The sequence below is a fragment of the Eleutherodactylus coqui genome, chromosome 4 (assembly GCF_035609145.1).
Source record: "Eleutherodactylus coqui strain aEleCoq1 chromosome 4, aEleCoq1.hap1, whole genome shotgun sequence".
NCBI lineage: Eukaryota > Metazoa > Chordata > Amphibia > Anura > Eleutherodactylidae > Eleutherodactylus > Eleutherodactylus coqui.
The window spans coordinates 46261261-46283529 of NC_089840.1; the positions used below are offsets into that span (position 1 = coordinate 46261261).

At 43.3% G+C, this 22269-nt stretch overlaps 1 protein-coding gene across 1 annotated transcript in view; it reads right to left on the reverse strand.

Annotated features, from left to right (window-relative positions):
* The window catches only part of ARHGAP31 (Rho GTPase activating protein 31), a 175116-nt gene that overhangs the window by 17182 nt on the left and 135665 nt on the right, over window positions 1-22269 (reverse strand). Inside the window, exons 4-6 of the mRNA XM_066599352.1 lie at window positions 17573-17655; window positions 2431-2538; window positions 476-660 (exon numbers count right to left, since the gene is read on the reverse strand). Of these exons, the coding sequence (XP_066455449.1) occupies window positions 476-660; window positions 2431-2538; window positions 17573-17655 (376 nt within the window). The remainder of the gene's footprint in view (window positions 1-475; window positions 661-2430; window positions 2539-17572; window positions 17656-22269) is intronic.

Here is a 22269-nt window from a genome sequence, read left to right on the forward strand (position 1 = left end):
GTTACAAGCATCAAAAAGTGAGAACAGAGCCCTCAGCGCATCATTTTTTGGCACTGCAGATGTATTTCCTTAGAGATGCGCCATCAACTTAATAAGCAAAATAAACATGGCTGCAGCGGTGCCAAGAACAGCACAGCGACCACAACTGAGGCTTTATCAGTCATTGTTGGGTTTTATCATACGCAAGTTCATATTAGTTTAAAAAATTCCATTATCCAAGTGCCATTATATAATGTCCCTAGGAGTTCAAAGATGAACAAATATCTCACTACTCACCATAAACTGCCATTTTATGATGGCCTAAAGGGGAATTCCAACTTGTATAGAAATTTTCAGATTTCCTGAAAATACCTAAAAAGTGCCACAGTGGTCACTTTTAACCAAGCTAAGAGGGTCACACGGAGCCAAAGAAAAGGTATGGGAACCAAATGACCTCTTGGTCTTATGGATCTTTACCATATGTTCAGGAACTTACCATTAGGTGCAGGTTTGCTCGCCAAAAGTAGGTCCTCAGTGTCTCGCTGCTTGATTGGAGCTGTGGGACTTTTGCTAAATATTTCTTCCACATGATTGAGGATGAACTCAATGACAACTTGCTGCACTCGCACTTCCATAAAAGCCACATCGCCATTACAACCTGAATCCTCAATTTCTTTGGACCTGGTGTATATAATACATAATCTGCTTAGTAGCATAAAATACTATCAATATATTATATGTGTATATATATATATATATATATGTATATCGATAGAATACTGAACAGAGCCCTCTAGTGGCCAGGCCATCACGAAGAACGAGAGAAATTGCACAAATACATGCAATTGGCTACAAACTTACAAACCAGGATCTTCACTATAGACCTATAAGGCCGGGCTCACACGAACTGGTCATATTCTGCATGTGGATTTCTTCAGCGATAAATCATGGAAAGTAATTGCGGATGCAATTGTTTTTCTGCGCGGATTTACACGTATGCACAGCATATCATCCACGCGGAAGGAAGATCTCTCCCCCTTCAGGCCAGCATTACAGCTTTTCTATTTTCTTATCACGTTGCGAGAGTTTCCACCACTAATACGCAATGTTAATTGCATATGGGCTGTGGATCCTTCGCATCCATAGACATCTATTAGGGCCATCCACACGAAATCTGAACTAAAATAGAGCATGCTCCTATTTTTCTTCCACTCACGGAATATGCTGCAGTGGCCAAGAGTTAACAGGGCCCCTCCATAAGTTTGAATGTGTTTGTCTTGTGCAATCACTTTGTCAGCGTCTTCAATGTGTATGCATTTGATGTGTATTGTACCTCTGCAGCACTGAATGGGTTAATGCCTGGGTTATGTCTGGAAAATGTATCATGTTGTATGTCATGTGACTGTGAAGTATATATGTGTTTGTAAGGTGTAGTGCTTCTTTTCTTCTGGCGTTTGGGAAGAGAGAAAGAGTAAGCCTAGAGAAGTCTGCGAGAGTCTGCCCACACAAAGACCCCACCTATTCGGTCTGTGTGTGGCTGTGAAGAATGGGGGAAGCTGAGCGATTCCCTATTGAGTGGCCTGGGATTATCGTACCAGGAATGTGCCGGTGCTACCACTAAGTACCGAGGAAGAAGAGGGATCATTGCTTGGCCTGTTCTGGCATCGTAAGCGTGAGTGTGTACCGGTAGAGAGTTGGAGTGCAGGCAAGAGAGTCGCCGGGAGCGGGATAACACAGATAACTCAACTGTGGATCGTCCAGATTGCCCCATGTATCATCCCTATAAGTTTAACACCACTTTACACAGGTTGAGACATTGAGCTTGTGTGGTTACAGTCTTTGAAAGGACACATAGTTTTGCAGTTGTCAGTAGCATTAGAACCGTCTCTATACATTTTGCAAAGCAATGCCTACAGATGGTTGTGGCTAGTAACAGGACAGTCTCTACTCTCAGCGTACAGTACAGCTCACAGCGGGGAGTTGTGGGGCTTAGCAGGCTGTCCGAGTCACAGTCTCCAGTTATTATATAATTACAAGATCACTGGCTTCGGCCTACCCACATTACAGTCTCTAAGCCGTAAGTGGTCCAGAACTTCTTGAGATGTCCAGATCAGTCTCCATGCCAGAATGAACTCTGACTCCAAAATATGTAATAGAGCCTCACCTACAATGTGACATTGATAATATTGTGGTCTTCTCATGTGGCATAGGGATACAAAAGCCTACATTGAGCAGGGGGTTGGAGTAGATGACCCTGGAGGTCCCTTCTAACCCTACCATACCATGATCCTCTCAATCACCAGTTCCCAGATGAGAATGGTACCTCTGCGACTGCTATTACCATATTGGACCCAGTACTTATAACAGCATTTCAGCATCCCTTTCTTTTTACTGATGGGAGGGTACAAAATATAGACAGGCTGGAAAACATTAATATAATAAACTATGTACCTTAGAAGATTAGGAGCCCAGACAAGGGCCAAGTTCCTGATATGCATATTTGTGGTGGAGCTGAAGGAGGCAATGTAAGTCAGATGTCTGCTCAGGTATTCCAGGGTCCTAGAATAGGAAATAAAAGACCAATCAAATACAATGTATAGACTGAATATAGACGCAGCCTCAAGCCTCATGTCATTCATAGTCATGTCACTGTCCGCGGCGCAGTCATGTCACACTAGCGGTAAACTTTACCAGGTAAAAGGACCTTCTTAAAATGACCATCATGTGACCGGCTGCCCTGCGCAGGGGTGAGCGAGTGTCAGCTGTGTGAAATGGAAGTGCTGACACCCGCTATCTGCTTCCTTGCAGCAATGCATGGTTGATCACATGACTGTCATTCAGGGAAGGTTCTTCAGGCTCCAGGAGTGGCGATACAAGCAAGTGAAATAATATTCAAACAACTCAGATGCCACAGATGGGAAGCGATCTCGGACTAGGATTGACTGCCAGGAGAAATTAAAAAGAGGCGGGAGAAGGACTGGGTAACAGAATATATAGCCCCATGAGGGGTAGCATGGCTGACCATGGTAGCTGTCAATATTAAGCAGTATAGGGAAAAAACCCTCTACATTTATGAGACTATGTCAGCTACTTTGAGACCTATAAGCTAAGCTTATGGACACAGTGTAGCTGACATTCTGCTGTCAGCCCTCAAACCCGCCACTGCATTGCATTCTGTGCATACTATGGAGTCCATTCCTTCTATACACGCATCATGTAGTCTGTCAGAAGCATTCAGAGGCGGGTTTAACCTTTTCCAATCCAATGTCTGACGTCTTTCTACATTCAGATTGAAGCCTGTGCAGCTCTGATGTCGCTCTGTTGTCAGGGGCCTTTCTGGCATGTCACATACTGCAGTACTGGCTCTTGCCAGCAGATGGCACCATTGTATAATGGCAGAAAGAGAAAGCCTTCTAGGAAATCCAGAAACCAAAATCGGATTGCAAAGGGTTAACAGTTGACACAGAAGGACATGCGAGGAAAGCGGGTATAAAACTTACATCCCCAGACTCAGAGGGTCAGGTACTTTGAGCCCATAGGCATAGCTTATAGAGCTAAAAGTAGGTGACAAGACTCTCCTTAAGGTGCAAATTCCTTTTACACAGGACCTCTGGCACACCCAAAACACCTTTGGGATTGTGTTACCCCCAGGCATCCTGTTGTGTTCATCCAGCTGAACTGATGAAGGGGTGCGTCCCCGAAACGCGTTTTCAATTGCTGGTTTTTATCATGTGAAATAATTAAAAAGAAGTGCCTTCACTATCACATATTGGATCTTTTATCTTCTAGTAGCTTAGAGGGTTGCGCCCCCACACCTATTCAATGAGTGCCTGACAGTCGGCCCGTATAAAAGGACCCTTATCCCTCCACGTGGATTAAACTTTTATACAGTATGTAACATGGAATTAATGGCGGCTTTGTTCATTATGGTGATTGTGCATCCTTATGTGATTGTAATATCTGAAAGTTTGTGATAACAGAAGCTAATTAAAAAGCAAAAAAAAAAATTTCCAATCAATGATAGCTGTCAGACATTTACTTCCTGTCCCCAAAAATGAAGCCAATCTAATGCATAGCAGAGGACAGGAAAGGAGATTTGGACGAACCGGAAGTGCTAATGGCCCATAACCACAACAACATCTTTCGATCATGGAATAGGGCATAGCATGGAATGGAATGCTTATGAGACATTAGTACCCAATCCTGTTTCTGGTTTATGGGCAAGGTTTTACGAAGGTGTAGCACCCCTCTAAGACTGACTGTAACCATGCAAGAGTTAATACACAGCCTCTTGTGAACAGATGTATGGACCACGCCACTGGGAAAGCTCACGACGCCAATGTTCTTGTGTATAAATCACCTAATTTATACAACAGAGCTTTTCAATGTGACATTTTCTTCATGATGGACGTTCACATTTGTAGGTTCTGGATCCAGAGCCGATACTAAACTGACGAGTAAATATTTATCCTCATGTAACGGATACCTGGAATTCCTCATTGGGGGAATGTATCTCAGGAGCGCTATTTAAGGTGCAGCCTGTCTATATGCGGCTCCATACATCAGCTTGTGTCTAAGCAATTTTGACAAAACAACAACACTAGAGATGAGCGATAGTACTCGCCAAGGAGTAGTGCCTTATGCGAGTACCTGCCCGCTCGTCTCCAAAGGTTCGGGTGTCGGCGGGGGGTGGGGAGAGATCTCTCTCTCACTCTCTCCTCCCTGCTCACTCCCGCAACTCACCGCTCTCCCCCGCCGGCACCCGAATCTTTAGAGATGAGCGGGCAGGTACTCGCATAGGGCACTACTCGCTTGAGTAGTTTGACTTAGCGAGTACGCTCGCCCATCTCTAAACAACACCAAGAATGTCAACAATGTAGGTGAAAATTTGTGGCAATTTTTGACAAAAAAAAAATAAGGAGGGAATTTCATCATTTGAAGGACCTTCCATCCTTCCACTATCTCCCTTTGGGATGAGTAATAGTTTACCAAGATTTGGGACAGAATGGTTGGGAATAAGATTGTGAATTTGGATCTTGAGCAACAATTACTCTATCCTTCGACATTAATCTCTTAAGAACCAAGTGCCATAAATATACGGCGCTTGCTTCTGGGCTTTAATCCCGGTCAATAATAAAAATACAGTGCAAGTTTAAAGCTTCTGCAATCTAGCAGGAGCAGGTCAGGTGCTCGGCTATCAGAAATAGCCAAGGACCCAGAGGAGAAGACAGAAAGGGGTTTATAATCACTCATGCCCTTTATTTCCAACCCACAAAGTGATCAATGAGCCAGAACAGAACAGAGGAAGCTGACATTGTTACTATAGGGTTTTTTCCCTAGTAACTGGGGCTTCTATGGATGCTGCTTCTATGGGTGCTCCAGTTATAATGGAAAATTGGAAAAAAAAGACATTGTGAATGTCCCTCACGGGTCCTATATGACATCCGGGGGACATGAATGTAAAAAAAATAGTTACAAAAATAAGTTAAAAAAATAAAAAATAAAACACAAATATATTTAAAAAGCAAGAAAACAACCCACCACTTAAGCAAACCTAAATCGGCACCATATACAATATGTAAGCAGAGACTATACAAGTTCATATATCATAGCGTCCAAAATAAACATGGACGCTATTCTTGTACTTTATTTTAGCCTAAATATACTAATTTAAATAAAGAATTGCAAATCTAATAAAATCTTTAAACCAGTATTAAATAAAAGCCCTACATGTCACAAAAAAAACTCCAAAAACGCAGCTTGGATAGCTCAAGAAGAAAAATGCCCCCCAAAAAACCCACTTGTGTAAAATTGTTAAAAAGTGTCTGGGTCCTTTGGGTTGTCAAGGAGTGAAATTTCTTCCTTCCTGACGGATCAGTAAATGTACCCTCAATAGGTGAAACCTTCAACTTCCTGCATGATACAAAGAATATAATGAGACACCATTGTCATCTGTGAATGAAGTGAGTAGAATTAAAAAAGGTGGAAGAGTATTAGGAAGTTACAAGGTCTTAGGGGGTGGGTGCTGCTGTTTCTAATTGCAGTGCCCCCTGGGAAAAAGGTATGCAAATGAGAAGATGGAAAAATACAAGTCAACGTCCAAACTTTTAACAGGCCATGCAACATAACAAAAATTGTAAGTCAAACGGGCAGAGACTTGAATGAGTCCTTTCACGTGAAGAAATGGAGAGACGTCTTCTGTATGACTAAGCAAAGGTACAGAGAGTTAGCTTATAAGAAGGATGGTCACATGTGCAATGGGGTGTAAGCTGTAGAGCGTACAGGGCTTTCAACATCCCATCGGATAATTATAAACCAATCTTTAAAGTGGTTTTCCAGGCAAATACTACTGATGATCTATTCTTAGGATTGGTCGTCAATAGTTGATTGCCAGGGATCCGCCGCTCTGCTGATCAACCAGCCCGCTGTCAGTGCATAGTAGCCGGATGTCATTGGAGCAAGAAGTCTCAGAAGCGGCTTCACTTCCATTGAAATGAATGAGCAAAGCTGTGTATTACACTTCTGAGTGGCGGATCCTACAGATAAATTATAAATAGTATCTGCCTGGAGAACCCATTTAAGCAAGAATGCCCAAAATGTGCAGGCAGATTTAACACACAGCCTACGGAGGTGCCCAGCAATCAGAAGACTATAGGATGGAGATGAGAAGTACTTACAATATGTAAGGAAATCACTCTGGATTTAGAATAGCAGCATGGGACTTGGAAGCGACCTCCAGGGTCATCGGGTCCTCCCGCTCAGTGCAGGATCACTAAAGCAGCCCAGACAGATGTCTGTCCGGTCTCTGCTTGAACACTTCCATTGATGAAGAACTCCCCACCTCCCGTGGTAACCTGTTCCACTCATTGATCACCCTCACTGTCAGATAGTTTTTTCTAATATCTAATCTGCATCTCCCGTCCCTTTTGGTTTCATCCCATTGCTTCTAGTCTTTCCTTGTGCAAATGAGAATTTAGAGAAAGATGGTGATAAACACTTTAAGGGTCTTAGTAATTTTATTATATTGGCCATTAAGAAAGTAATTCTTACGAAATGGATTTTTTTACAACATCCCTTTATTGTTCAAGTTAAAAATAAAGTTTTAAAAATTAAAAACAAATTACAAAAAAGTTACAAATACATTAAGAGATTAAAATAAACTGGTGTATATGCTATAGATAGAAAGAAGTCTTTAGCCAAACTTTTAGAAAACTTTTTACGTTTCATAGTGACAGGTCAGAAGCTTTGAGCAGTTGAGACTGCCTGCTAAAACAAAGAGACAAAAGCACTGAACTGAGCGCTGCGCCCGATTGGCTCTCCTCGAAACATAGTATGGGTCAATGGAAAGTCGATAAGTCTACACGTAGCTCACGGATCACAGCCATAGGGGCTCAGTGCTTGACAAAGTGATTTTGCCCCTTCCTTTTAGCGATCATAGGGGTTTCAGTATGCAGACCACCATAGAGCAAAACTTCTGGCATGTCACTATGACATTTCAAGAGTTTTCTGAAACTTTAGTTTTACTTTAAGGAACCAGAATAATATAAAATGGAAGAACACCCAGCATCCAAATGCTGAATAAGTTATTCTTTTAGTTAAGGCCCTTTTATCACCCAATTGTCAGGCAGAAGTGTTTGTCGGAAACATTCATTTGCCCAATCCTTGGGTCATGTAGAGGCTACAATGATCACCGACTTTCATCAAGAATAAACATACTGAACATCTGTGTAACAGCGGCCCCTGGAACTATGTCATACGGATCTTCTTAAAGTGCCACTCTATATTAGGTGTTTTTGTGTAGTATTTTTTTCTGTGTGCCAGGATTGTAGTCGACCATGCAAGGTAGAAGGAGAACAAACTCTTGCAAGAACACCCGGATGCAAGGGATATTGAAAGGTAATTGGCGCAAAACAGGGGAGAGACACAGCAAAAAGTCATGGTGGAACAAGAACAGCGGATGGTTGTAAAAAGAAGCGTTGAAGCGGATGTGGTACACAGTCAGTCTTGGTCTACTAAAACGTAGACATCTGTCCGGAGCTGCAGACGTCTGACGGCAGCGGAGACTAAAGCAACTGTACGAGAGCCTGTTCGGCTGATACAGACCCCAGGCAACCAGCATCTGAGCAGTTTCTTTAGCGGCAAGTGGCATTGCTCCTGCATGAAGTTATAAAAGTTTATTCAATCATAGTCCCAAGTATGTGGTCACGGCCTCTCACATCACCAGACGGTCCTGACTAAACCCCGTAACAAGGGATTTTTCAAGACACAGGCCTCGGCCCTCAGGTATGTGCTGAGGACTCTACCTGCCAACGCCTTGTACTCCCTGGGCCCAGGTTAGAGAAAGAGCCTTTAGATCTGTACATGCTTCCATGTGAACAGGGGGTGCATAGCCAGACTATGAGGATGATCGAGGGTACTAGCGATTGTTCGTCACCATAGCAACAATTCTCGTCCCATGTAAGACAAAGGTAAATAAGCGCGGATCGACAGACTGTATATACTCGAGTATAAGCAAAGTTTTTCAGCAATAAAAAAATGTTAACAAAGCCCCCCTTGGCTTATACTCGAGTGAGGTAAAAACAAACAAAAACACAATACTCTCCTCCCAGCCGGCGTCTGTGTCCCCGGTGCGATGCTGTCCCCGGCAGTGCGGCAAGCAGCTTCAGACTTCTCCCCGCGGTCATCTCCCTGGCTTTGTTTTCAATTCCCCCGCCGTCAGCTCTGTGTAACTAAGCGCTGTGATTGGATCAAGCACCGGCCAATCACAGCCAGTGCTCGATCATTCACAGCCATTTAGTGAATGACATCACTGAATGGCTGTGATTGGTTTATCAAGTGTCGGCTGTGATTGGCTGGTGCTCGATCCAATTACAGCACTTAGTTACACAGTGCTGACGGCGGTGAAATTGAAAACCAAGCCAGGGAGATGACAGCAGGGAGAAGTCTGAAGCAGCTTGCCGCACCGCCAGGGACAGCATTGCGTTGGGGACACAGAAGCCGGCTGAGAGGTGAGTATTGTGGTTTTTTTGTTGTTTTTTTTTTTTTCCTAGTATATACTCGATTATGGCTAGGCTCATACTCGAGTCAATAAGTTTTACCAGTTTCTTGGGGTAAAACCTATTGACTCGGCTTATATTTAGGTTAGCTAATACTCGAGTATACACCGTACTTATCCACTGGTGCTCATTACACTGTGCAGCGAATGCAGCCTGTGTAAAGGGATACTTAAGAGTTGAAAGAAGTTTTTGGTATTTGAATAGACAAGTCGTCAAGAGGCAGGGAGTTGTTGGGTGGGGGCAGATAGGGGAATGTAATTTGTAATATTGGAGTCCTATTGTATACTAGTCTGGGACATCTGTTTTATGAGGGTAATTTTGAATATTTTATCTAATTTGGGAACAAAGAAAAAAAAATCACATAAAAAAAAAGAAAAAACTTCTGCCGCCCAATGCCTGATAAAACTTTTAATTCGATGCTGCAAATGTAAAAATGGCACATTACTGAACCGCTGCACGCTGTATGGTAATTTGGTCTCTTCGGACGGCCACTGCTGGGGAATGTGGGCACACCAGCTGTCAACCTGCAAGAAAGAACGTTTTGCCTTACAAAGAAAAACAAAAACTAAATAAAAGTTCTACTTTGCTTATTTGTGTTACTAGGACAACAGGAAGCCAGAGCTTCCTGCACCTCAGTTCTAATTGTTATTTAGACTATAGTCTGCTGTGTGGGAGCATTTATATGGCAGAACACCGGAGTCTTGCTGTATTGTGCTACAGCTGGCAGCCGCTAACAGGTCTCCTCCGCATGAAATGTGTGCGACAGATCCGCCGCAGAGACCTAATTTCTCCCTCGCTGGGACTGTAAACGTTTCCCACTTTCTGGTGGGAGGGGGAAGGATCACGATGAGCACAATACAGGAAAGTTAAAGCTATGCAAACTCTATGGGAAACAAAAAAAAAAGTGACCTCACTGTCCTGGAGGAGTTTTATACGAGACGGGCGGTGCCAGTCAGTGGCGTGCCAATGACGAAAATGGCAGGGAATTTGGAAGAATATTATTAGCCGTTACTGTTGGTAATCTGTGCCTTATTGAAAGTCTGCAGTACTTGGGCGCGTGCTGTAGCCTTTCCATTGTTTAACCCTCCAACAGTCATGTTAAAATTGGAAAAACCCTCCAGAACATGTCACTTTTTTATTGCAGATTTTGAATTTATGTCCCATGTAAACTCATTCGCCTTAAGTGCATTTTTAACCCCTTAGTGACATAAATAATTTTATTCTTAAGGGCTCGTTCACGCAGAGGACCTAATTGTGGCTAAATCTGCAAAAAAAAATTGCTTGAACGGACGATTTTCTGTGAGCCTCATTAGCGTTGAAATTGCCGATCCACACAATCGGGACCAGCGTGTTGCCGAAAAAATGCACTGCTGAGTGAGGGAGAAATTTTTATTTTGTCTGGCCAGCACAAAACCTTCACTACACTACATACAGTACATACATACAATGGCAATGTTTAGTTTAACACTGCTAATCTCCCTTCCCCTTCCATTACCATTGTTTAGCAGTTTAAGTATCTCCCTCCCCCTCCCATTGCCATTGTTTAGCAGTTTAAGTATCTCCCTCCCCCCTCCCATTGCCATTGTTTAGCAGTTTAAGTATCTCCCTCCCCCTCCCATTGCCATTGTTTAGCAGTTTAAGTATCTCCCTCCCCCTCCTATTGCCATTGTTTAGCAGTTTAAGTATCTCCCTCCCCCCTTCCATTGCCATTGTTTAGAGGTTTAAGTATCTCCCTCCCCCTCCCATTGCCATTGTTTAGAGGTTTAAGTATCTCCCTCCCCCTCCCATTGCCATTGTTTAGAGGTTTAAGTATCTCCCTCCCCCTCCCATTGCCATTGTTTAGCAGTTTAAGTATCCCCCTCCCACTCCCATTGCCATTGTTTAGCAGTTTAAGTATCTCCCTCCCCCCTCCCATTGCCATTGTTTAGCAGTTTAAGTATCTCCCTCCCCCCTCCCATTGCCATTGTTTAGAGGTTTAAGTATCTCCCTCCCCCTCCCATTGCCATTGTTTAGCAGTTTAAGTATCTCACTCCCCCTCTCTTTTCTTCCAGCTCCTATAGGAGTCTATGGACACTCCTGCACGTTGTGCACCAAAGATAAGTCCAAATCTATATTTTAGTGCAACGGGGCATTTTAGTTGCTGATGTCCTTTCTTTTCAGGTGTGTTTTTTTTTTTTTTTGCGTGTCTAAAATTTTTTTCGTTTATCATTAAGGAAAGGTCGTGAGATCCGCGTCATCGCCTAGTGACGGCGCAAAAAACTCTGTACTGCACATGTGCACCAGCTAGCACAACCGCAGTACAGATTAAGAAGATTCCGGAGAGGTACACCAGGTCACCGGCCGGGCACAGGGTCGAATTTCCCTGCGGAATCCGACCCGTTTGTGTGCAGCCGGCCTTAATCATCAAACTACACTCCAGTACCTTTTTTTTTTTACTGACTTGCGCTACTTCTGCTTTCCATCCGGATTCAGATTTTCACATGGTTATTGAAAATTGGGAGTGCAAAATCTACACCACCCACAATGCCCCATTGCCATTTACTGACGAGTGCGCATTAACCCCTTCCAATCTAGTCTTGGATTCAGGGTTTCCTAAACGCCTATTACTTTTTGCTGTTATACAACGGTGCCATCTGCAGGCTAAAGCCAGTGGGTGTGTGCCAGAGAGGCTCAGACAAAGGACTGCCTGGCAATAGACGGTAAGAATACCCTGTTGGACGTCTTCTGACATTGGAGATGTACAAGCTTCAATCAGAATTTCGGAAGACGTCAGCAGTGGATTGGAAGAGGTTAACAACTTTACAAACTGTGTCGTCATTACAGAATGTGAAGGCACAGAGTATGCCTGACCGGTAAAACAGCGGAGCGTACAGGAGGTAACCCCTGGAGAACTAAGCAGGAGGGAGATGGAAGGGGGGGCAGGTAGAGCAATATCTCTGCAGCACTGTAAAATACGTTATAGCATTACATTGCCTGATTGCATGTTATCGCCTGATGAAGCATATAACTTCCATAAGATCTAGCGATGTCTGTAAGACTAGAACCCCCCAGCGCCATGAGCTTATATCTGTCAAGTCAGAATACGGTCTGACAGTTCTATTCTCAAGCTCCAGCTCCATGCAAGGGGCCGGTCAGTAGTAATGACTTGTGGGAAAAGGACCGTCGAATTTCCCAGAACAGTCTACCGTCTCTCACTGATCATTCATAGTCATCACAACATGAAACCAATTAGAATCTGATGAAACAAATTCCCAGAACTTAGACGAAATCTGATCTATTTGCTGTGTGTTCTAGTCATGTGGAAGTGGATGCATCACGCTGTAATCCGCAGCCTGCGGTCTGTTGTGCAATAAACTGAAGAGCAGATAAACAGTCACATCTGGGACGGATGCTGCTTCTCTCAGCAATGAGAAACCCGACAACGCAATGCCCTCCAGACAATAACTTATACCGCGGACCCAATAGCAAATGCAGCCCGTGGGGAAGTGCAGGCTTCTTGGGCCACTTTTATAGAAATGGGGCGATGGGCAACAAGCAAACTAAATAGAGATGAGCGAGCATCCTCGGTTAAGGAAATTACTCGAGCAAGCGTCGGCATTTTCAAGTAACTGCCTGCTCGTCCAAAAGATTCGGGGAACAGGGGGAGATCTCTTTCTCTGCCCCCCCCCCCCCCCCCCGCTCTCTCCTGCAACCACCGGCTCACCCCCGCCGCCCCCCCGAATCTTTTCAGACGAGCAGGCAGTTACTCAAAAACGCTGATGCTCGCTCGAGTAATTTCCTTAACCAAGCATGCTCGCTCATCTCTAAAACTAAATATTTCTATTTGTCATTTAAAAAAGCTGCACCTATAAAATAATACCGTCACATATTGCCTAAAATAATATATAATATCCAAATAAAATATTACCATCTAGTAACATCATACCATAACACTGACGTATTTTACCCACACAATACTACCAATTAGTGTCCAAATAATGTCAAACAATAACTAAAAACGACTCCCATACTGTGTGCGTATAATACCGCCATATACACTGAACAGCCTCTTTATTAGAGAGACCAGTACTTTCATGATTGGAGCTTGACCCTGGAGTGCAGCATAAAGAAAAAAGAAACAAGTTTTCTGTGGATCGCTTTCAGGGCTTAGTCACACGGGCGCATCGGCGCCCGTGTTACTGCAGGTAGAAGACGGCCACACTTCAGGACGGACGTCTCTCTGCAGCGCTGGAGGAAAGAACGTGACCGGCTCCATTGCCGTTCATGTGTTCTTTCTTCTGCGCTGCGGGGAGTTGTCCATCTTGAAGTACGGCCGTCTTCTTCCTGCAGTAAGGGCTCAGTCACATGGGCACATCGGCGCCAGTGTATGGGTGCCGATGCGCCCGTGTGACTAAGCCCTCAGTGTGAATCCACATTAGAATGGGAGATTTCAGTGATCCGATTGACCTCCAACAAGGCCTGGTCATTGGTGCAGGTTGCGAATTGTGGTGTGGATAGGTACCAAAATCCTCAGCATATTTTGTGCTGTGGATTTTGGTGCAGATCCGCAATGAAATACGTACCAAACTCCACACAGTTTAGTGCAGATTTGAATACAGTTTTTTTATTTGGATCCACGGGAGATTTCACTCCTCAATTGAAGGGGTGAAGTTTAGCGCATCAATGGTGCTGAATTTGATGTGGATTTTGGTGCGGATTTTCTGCTGTGGAAAACATACACCAATTCCATGTTAATGTACCTTCTATGTGTATTTAAAGTATGGGTATGTGTATAAGGGTGCATAGCAAATTTGGTGCAGGTTTTCTGAAGCAGAAAAATCCACAATATATGATATGGATTTTGGTGCAGATTTTTCCACAGCAGAAAATCCGCACCAAATCTGCAGAATGGGGACACATTTTCCACAAAGAACGAACTGTTTGCAGATAACTGCAGATTTTGTTGCAATAAGGCCTTATGTCCACGGGGAAAATCAGATCCGCTGCGGATTTGTAACGCGGATTTGGGCTGCTGATGCCCTGTAATTGTCTTTTATTTTTCATGCGGGAGATCAATTGAGCTATGCGCTCTATGGGCTCCCGCACGCCTGATCAGCACTAAAATGGAGCATGTCCATTTTTTTTCATGCTCCAGAAATTTTTTAATTCACTTTTAAATACCATCCACGGGTATTTATCTACCCGCGGTTGGTCAATGCATTCCTATGGGGCGCGGATCCGCGTGCGGGAAAAACGCTGCGGATTTTAATTCCTTTTTTCCCCGTGGACATGAGGCCTAAATGCACAGTAAAAATCCACATTATGGGCTCATGCCTACGAGTATTGCGGAATTCTGCTGCGGATTTCCACAATCTCCTTTAATACTATATCAATGTAGACCTCCCGCTGTGGAAATCCGCAGTGAAATAGAACATTCAGCCATTTTTTTCCCGCAGCGGAAATCCACAGCACAATTCCGCATGTGAACACTGGCAGCAGGAAAGCTATTAGGCTCAATAGAACCTAATAGCTGGGGAATTCCGCTGTGGGAAACGCAGCAGAAATCCGTCTGTGGGCATTAGCCCTAAACGTGGATTTGCCGCAGATTTCGGTGTGCGTTCTTCACCGATTTCACCACATTTGAAAGAGTGAAATCTATAGTGAAGATCCACGACATAAATTGGCAGCCTGCAGACTTAGAATCTGCTCTGCAGGTCATTTTCCGCTGCAGATAGTTTCCACAGCGTGTGAACTGTAACACGCTGCGGATTTCTGCATGCAAATCCATGTTGGGACTTACGCAGTGTTACAGGACCAGCAAATGGATGCTCCAAAAATTGACCGGTGTCGATTTTAAATCAGATCAACTTATGCTGTGCAATGGTTGCACATTTGTTGTGGCTTTTTCCCTTTGACTTAAATCCAAATTGTTTATCCACAGGAATTGACATATAAAAGGGGACACAACTGTCTGCCAATTATATGCTGTTTTTGATGGATTTTTTTTATACACGGTTAGTGAGTAATTTTTATTCTGACAGAGGCAAATGTAAACTTATTTCTGGAAGTGTATCTGTTTACTGTGCTTAGTTCTGTTACCACATCTATGTAGTAAGCTTATTTCTGGTATGCTATCTATGTCATACGCTGGGTTATGGTACCATATCTATGTACTAAGCTTGGTTCTAATGATCAAATCTATGTACGGTAGTATGCTTAGTTATGGCATCGGATCTAAGTACACTTGTCAAAAAAAACAATCACCTAGAAGGAGTTGTCGGAATTAAACTAAACTTTCTCTGAGTGATTGTAATGTTGGTATAAGGCTGCCTGTCCAAGGGCGGGTTTTCATTGCATTCCCCGCGGCGATAATCCGGCCGCAGGGAACGCTCTCCATAGCATTGCTATGGAGAGCGCTTCCCCCTGTCCAAAAGCGAAGAATCATTGCAATTCTCTGCTCGCGGCCGGCAAATCGCAGCATGCGGAGGACATCCGTCTGCCTGCTCCTGCTCCAGCACGGCGGCTCTAGTACCCTGTGGTACCACCTCTAGCTTGGATGCAAGATGTAGTATGGCCGAGCATAGAGGCTCCAGTACCCTATTGGGCCGCCTCTAGCTTGGATACAAGATGTGATACATGGGGGTCATGGAGGCTCCAGTACCCTGTTGTACCGCCTCTAGCTTGGATGCAAGATGTGATACAGGCAGGCATGGAGGCTCTAGTACCCTTTTAGGCCGCCTCTAGCTTTGATACAAGATGTGGTACGGGCGGACATGGAAGCTCTGGTACCCTGTTGTAATACCTCTAGCTTGGATGCACGATGTGATACGGGTAGTCATGGAGGTTCCAGTACCCTGTTATATCACCTCTAGCTTGGATACAAGATGTGATACAGGCAGGCATGGAGGCTCTAGTACCCTGTTGTACCGCCTCTAGCTTGGTTACAAGATGTGATACAGGAGGTCATGGAGGCTCTTGTCCCCTGTTGTATCACCTGTAGCTTGGATGCAAGATGTGATACAGGAGGTCATGGAGGCTCTTGTCCCTTGTTGTATCACCTGTAGCTTGGATGCAAGATGTGATACAGGCAGGCATGGAGGCTCTAGTACCCTTTTAGGCTGCCTCTAGCTTGGATACAAGATGTGATATGGTTAGACATGGAGGCTCTAGTACCCTATTGTAATACCTCTAGCTTGGATGCACTATGTGATACGGGTAGTCATGGAGGTTCCAGTACCCTGTTGGATCACCTCTAGCTTGGATACAAGATGTGATACAGGTGGGCATGGAGGCTCTAGTACCCTGTTGTACCGCCTGTAGCTTGGAAACAAAATGTGATATGGGTGCTTGTGCGTGCAGCCTCCTTGTGTGTGCGGCCAAGCATTATCCTGCTGCCTCTTGGAAGCCGCCATGAGAGGAACACATGTGGCTGCAGGATGTCCAGAACATATCGCTAAGCTGTCATTGTCCCCCGTACCACTACTAGGGGTGACCGACTGTCATATGTAATCACCCCCCCCCCAGGTTATCATACAAGTAATGGGGGCAGTGAGCATTTTTATAGGCCAAGGGTGCAACCACTTTAAGGGCCCCAGATGACAAGACCGTTCATCTACATACAGCAACAAGATAGATAGTCAGCAGCACTCCAATAGTTACCACTCCGTGCATGGTTTATATGATGGAGTGAAATAAAAGTCTACTTCTTTTAAATCTACTTGGACTTTTTGGATGAGTTCCTGAGTGCTGCACCTGTTTATGCAATAAAACCATTCATCTAATCACGCCACAACGCTAATCATTTGCAGAGAGGTTACTGTATGCCAAGTTTTGCAACAAAATGACAACTTCTTCTAGGGGCCGGATTTTTTTTTTTTTACAAAGTGTGCAGTAAGTTTGGTTCTAATACCTCAATTATAAAATAAAAGTTTGTTCTGCATTGTGTCTACATGGTAAGCTTGGTTCTATAATCGTATCTATGCAGCGCAGGCTGACCCAGGGTCTGAGAACTGAATGAAAAGCCGATCCTGTACCCCCTTGACGGAACGTGGCTGTGTGGTTGCTACAATACTTCGGCCCTGTGCAATACTTTTCAGTTTGCACAGGGCCACCCTTGTCTAAAACCGGCCCTGTATGTCAGTGACCAGATGTATTCTGTTCCTCAATGGTTTATGTTGCATGCATGGGCGCAGACAGTGGCCCAAATGCTTATTTACCCGGGTTATAGACAGTTTCTTTGTGATGGAGTAACATGTCTGTTTACATGGATCTGTCAGACAGCACATTACAAGTTTAACAAACTCTAATCACTGTGGCGAGGTCGATATTTACACAGCTGGATGGGCCGACAGCGTGCAGTAAGCCAAGATGTCACTCACATATATTGTATCTACTACATACAGCCACAGTTTAGGATCCCATGCCTTTAAATATCAAAAATAGTCAATGCAGAGGTCAAATCACAAATGATCAAATGCCATACACAATAAAATCATACCTCTGTCATAAAACAATATCAAAAACTGAATGTGATCAGTGGTGATATATAATGGACTTACCTGTAATGTGGTGGCGGCAGTTCCTGGATGACATCTTGGATTTGAGATAATTGATCTACTTGTACGGAGCATGACACAGCATCCTGCGGAAAGGGAAGAAAATGTTACTTTTCATTAAAACAATACTTTTTATAGCAGTTCGAAGCTTGTACAATTAGTTATGTTAAAGTCTTGCAGATAGGGGGCAGTATTATAATAGTTATATTCTTGTACATAGGGGGCTGTATTATAGTAGTTATATTCTTGTACATAGGGGGCAGTATTATAGTAGTTATATTCGTGTACATAGGGGGCAGTATTATAGTAGTTATATTCTTGTACATAGGGGGCAGTATTATAGTAGTTATATTCTTGTACATAGGATCAGTATTATAGTAGTTATATTCTTGTACATAGGGGACAGTATTATAGTAGTTATATTCTTGTACATAGGAGGCAGTATTATAGTAGTTATATTCTTGTACATAGGAGGCAGTATTATAGTAGTTATATTCTTGTACATAGGAGGCAGTATTATAGTAGTTATATTCTTGTACATAGGATCAGTATTATAGTAGTTATATTCTTGTACATGGGGCAGTATTATAGTAGTTATATTCTTGTACATAGGGGGCAGTATTATAGTAGTTATATTCTTGTACATAGGAGGCAGTATTATAGTAATTATATTCTTATACATAGAGGGCAGTATTATAGTAGGTATATTCTTGTACATAGGGAGCAGTATTATAGTAGTTATATTCTTGTACATAGGGACCAGTATTATAGTAGTTATATTCTTGTATATAGGGGCAGTATTATAGTAGTTATATTCTTGTACATAGGAGGCAGTATTATAGTAGTTATATTCTTGTACATAGGAGGCAGTATTATAGTAGTTATATTCTCATACATAGGGGGCAGTATTATAGTAGTTATATTCTTGTACATGGAAGGCAGTATTATAGTAGTTATATTCTTGTACGTAGGAGCAGTATTATAGTAGTTATATTCTTGAACATAGGAGACAGTATTATAGTAGTTATATACTTGTACATAGGGGGCAGTATTACAGTAGTTATATTCTTCTACATAGGGGCAGTATTATAGTAGTTATATTCTTGTACATAGGGGGCAGTATTACAGTAGTTCTATTCTTCTATATAGGGGCAGTATTACAGTAGTTATATTCTTGTCCATGAAAAGAAGGTTAGAAGTAATAACTGCAGAATTGAGTTTACAATGGCTGTGGCTGGTATTTCTCTTTAATACATTCTTTTATAACAGAGCTGTGGAGGCAGTTTGAATGTTGTGGTTTATTGGCCCTTAAATATTTATCTTCCACTTGCAGTCATTGCTTGCATTGTCCTCCCTAGTCTGAGACAGGAATTTGAGAAATTGTGTATGGATTGATGTCACAGTCCGGCAGCTGCTGGGAGGTCTGTAGCATTAGTGTCTTATTACTAGTAGTGTGCATGCATTTTTCCAGCCCGTCGTCCAGATAAGTGGAGTATATTTGATGAGCTATGACACCAATCCAGACTGGGCCCCAGGAGTCAACTGGACAGAGACTTCCTACAGATTTTTACAACACAGTCTAATCCATGCAAACTAAATGCAATCCATGAACAGATATAGCAGACCTACATTTGTTTAGCTGATGCACTTTGACAATACACTGAGTTCATGTTACACAATAGTATACCTATACATAAAACATAGTGATATTACAATGAGTTGTGCCATCTGTACACTGCCTGGTATACAGACAAAACTTCTCAGAAAGAAAATCACAAGAACGTGTTCTGTGCAGAAACTGAACAAGCAGGGAATCCTGGGAGATTTCAGCTTTGAAGCCTGCAGAAGAGTGAATGTAATTTAGTATAATACAGGATGTACCACAGGGTCAATACAGGATAAGTAATGTTTGTGCGTTATAGTCACTGATTACTTCAGAAGGGTTGGTGATCCAAGGATTACTGCAGTGGAGTCAGGAAGGAATTTTTTCCCTTAAATGAGAAAAATTGGCTTCTACCTCATTGGTTTTTTTTGCCTTCCTCTAGATCAACCTTGTAGGGAGGTGGGATAATAGACTGAGGGCTCAGTCACACGGGCGTTTTTTTTTACCGATTTGCAGATGCGCTTGCGATCTGCATCTATATATACCCAATGCTTTGCAAAGGGATCGGTCACATGTCAGTTTTTTTATGCGGATGTGCCGAAAATTATATGACACAACGATTCGCAGAACGCATGTAACTGCGTTCTGCGTAAATCGTTGTTCTCGTATATGTGCTCAATGGGGCCGGCGGCTACAGCACCGACCCCATTGAGAACATTTACTAAAGATAGTTCTCCTCTGCCACAGCTGTCACAGCTGTGACAGAGGAGAACGATGTTCTCCCATTGAATTCAATGGAGCAGGCAATACAATATATATATACTCACCCTTTTGCAGCTGCCGGAGATGGGCTGCCTCTGATTGGTCACAGCCCTCAGCCAATCAGAGGCAGCACTCACCCATTCATGAATCGGTGAGTGAGTGCTACCTCTGATTGGCTGAGCACTGTGACCAATCAGAGGCAGCTCTAAGCTGTCATTCAATAGCTAAGAGCTGGCTCTGATTGGTTACAGTGCTCAGCCACTCACTGCTGAATACTACAGAAAGCAATTCAGGAGAAAAGACGGCTGGACGCGGCTGATCTCCGGCAGCTGCAAAAATGTGAGTATATATATTTTTTTATTTTTTACACTTTTTTGGATGCTTTTCAGGGAAGGGCTTATATTTGAAGCCTTTCTCCGAAAATTAATACAGCGCTTGCCGGCAGCCCATTGCTTTCATTGGAGCCGGCTGTATTGCCGGCTCTATTGCATTCAATGGGCAAACATCGTTCTCTTTTGCCACAGCTGTGGCACAGCTGTGGCAGAGGACAGCTGGCAGCGCCCGTGTGACCGATCCCTTTGGGCTGATAAACGCTGATAGCAGCCTTTTTTTCAGCCGTGACGCTGGCTTCGGTCACGGGATATTTTGTGCGCATCAATTTTGTGCACAAAAAATCGTGCGAAAAAACGCACGTGTGACTGAGCCCTGAACTAGATAGACTTACACTGGCATAATTAGAGGAGATGAAGGGCTTGTGGTTGCACCCGGGCCCAGGAGCCCTAGGAGGCCCATAAGTCCTCTCTTCTCCATATAGAGAGCCCAGTACTATGAATAAGCATTAGAGTTGGGCACCCTGTTACAGGTTTTGCATTGGGGCCCAGAAGCTTCAAGTTACACCTCTGTGTTAAGGGGTTAAGAGAAGTTGGGGGGCCCCAAGATAAACTTTTGCACCTGGGCCCATGAGCCTTTAGCTACGCCTCTGGATCATGGACATATGTCTTTTTTTACGCCTAACATACTATGTTACGCAGTAACTCCAGCAGAATAGTGAGTGCAGCTCTGGAGTACAGAACAGGATCAGTACAGAATAGGTAATGTATATGCAACGTGCGTAAACTCTACATGTAGATGAATTCAATGGATAGGATGAGGCCGGGCTCATATGAGCATAAGATTACCGCATAGTACACGCGCGGTGTACGCACGTGTGGTAAGCGGTAATGCGTAGGCAATCATATACTTTGCCTTACGCTGGTTTGCTCACATTTGCGTGTAAGAATAGTATAATACGTGAGCACAGAAAAATGAAAGCTGCATGTTCTATTTTGCTATGAATTAGGTGCAAGAGAGCCTATTGTTCTCTATGGGCGCATAATCAACACCGCCCAGATGCAATGCGGCGTATATATTCACATTGTTGCAAAGCGACAGTGCGGGAAATTTGCACTAAATAGAAACAAGTTAGACTGCATGCGTACAATATCGCTGCCATATACAGGGATAGACCAACTGGCTACACAGCGGTAAAATGCTGCGTTACTCACTGCGCCCGCACTGATTGTCATTGGACACCGGAGATAGTGAAAGATCAATTACTAGAATTGCCAAGAAAACCCTTAAGAAAACTTTGATATTCCACATGTCATAGAGCTGCTAAAAAAATGTGAAACTGTATCCATATCACGTATCTGTAGTCCACGAGTTACTAACAATGAGTTTGAAGAAACGTGTATGATAAGGTCTATGGTTGATGTCCTCAAGGACACAATACAGCAGGAGGTTGATGTCCTTTCCAATATCACATCAGTAGAAGTCTTTACCAATATTCAGACTTGAACACAAAGTGCCTGGATGCCAAAGGGCCATTTTCAGGATATGCTCTAAGCAACATCCGAGGTCAAAACAATGCTGATCAACTTTCAAAGGGAACCAGACAAAAAGTTATTGAGGGACGTTTGGGTTTTCTAGGAGAGAATCTCCTTGTATAAAATGTTAAAAATTGCAGTATAAAGCACATGACCTCATTTTATGTGATGATCAACTTAATATTCAAAAATTCTAAGCTTCCTGATACTAAAATAGTCAGGGTGTATAGATTATGTAAGCTTTTTAGTATTGCATGATTCACCTGCCATTTAGGAGACGAGTGTGAGATGTACACATGAATCACACATAGCCACTGGCAATTGGTGAGCCCGGAACACCTAGAAATAGGTTGATGAGTAATATTATAAATGGGACTGTGAATAATGTCATTCTGATTCCTGAACTCTACTGCATGCTTCTTCTGATACATGAAATACTGTCCCCTACATACAAGAACATAAAAATTAAT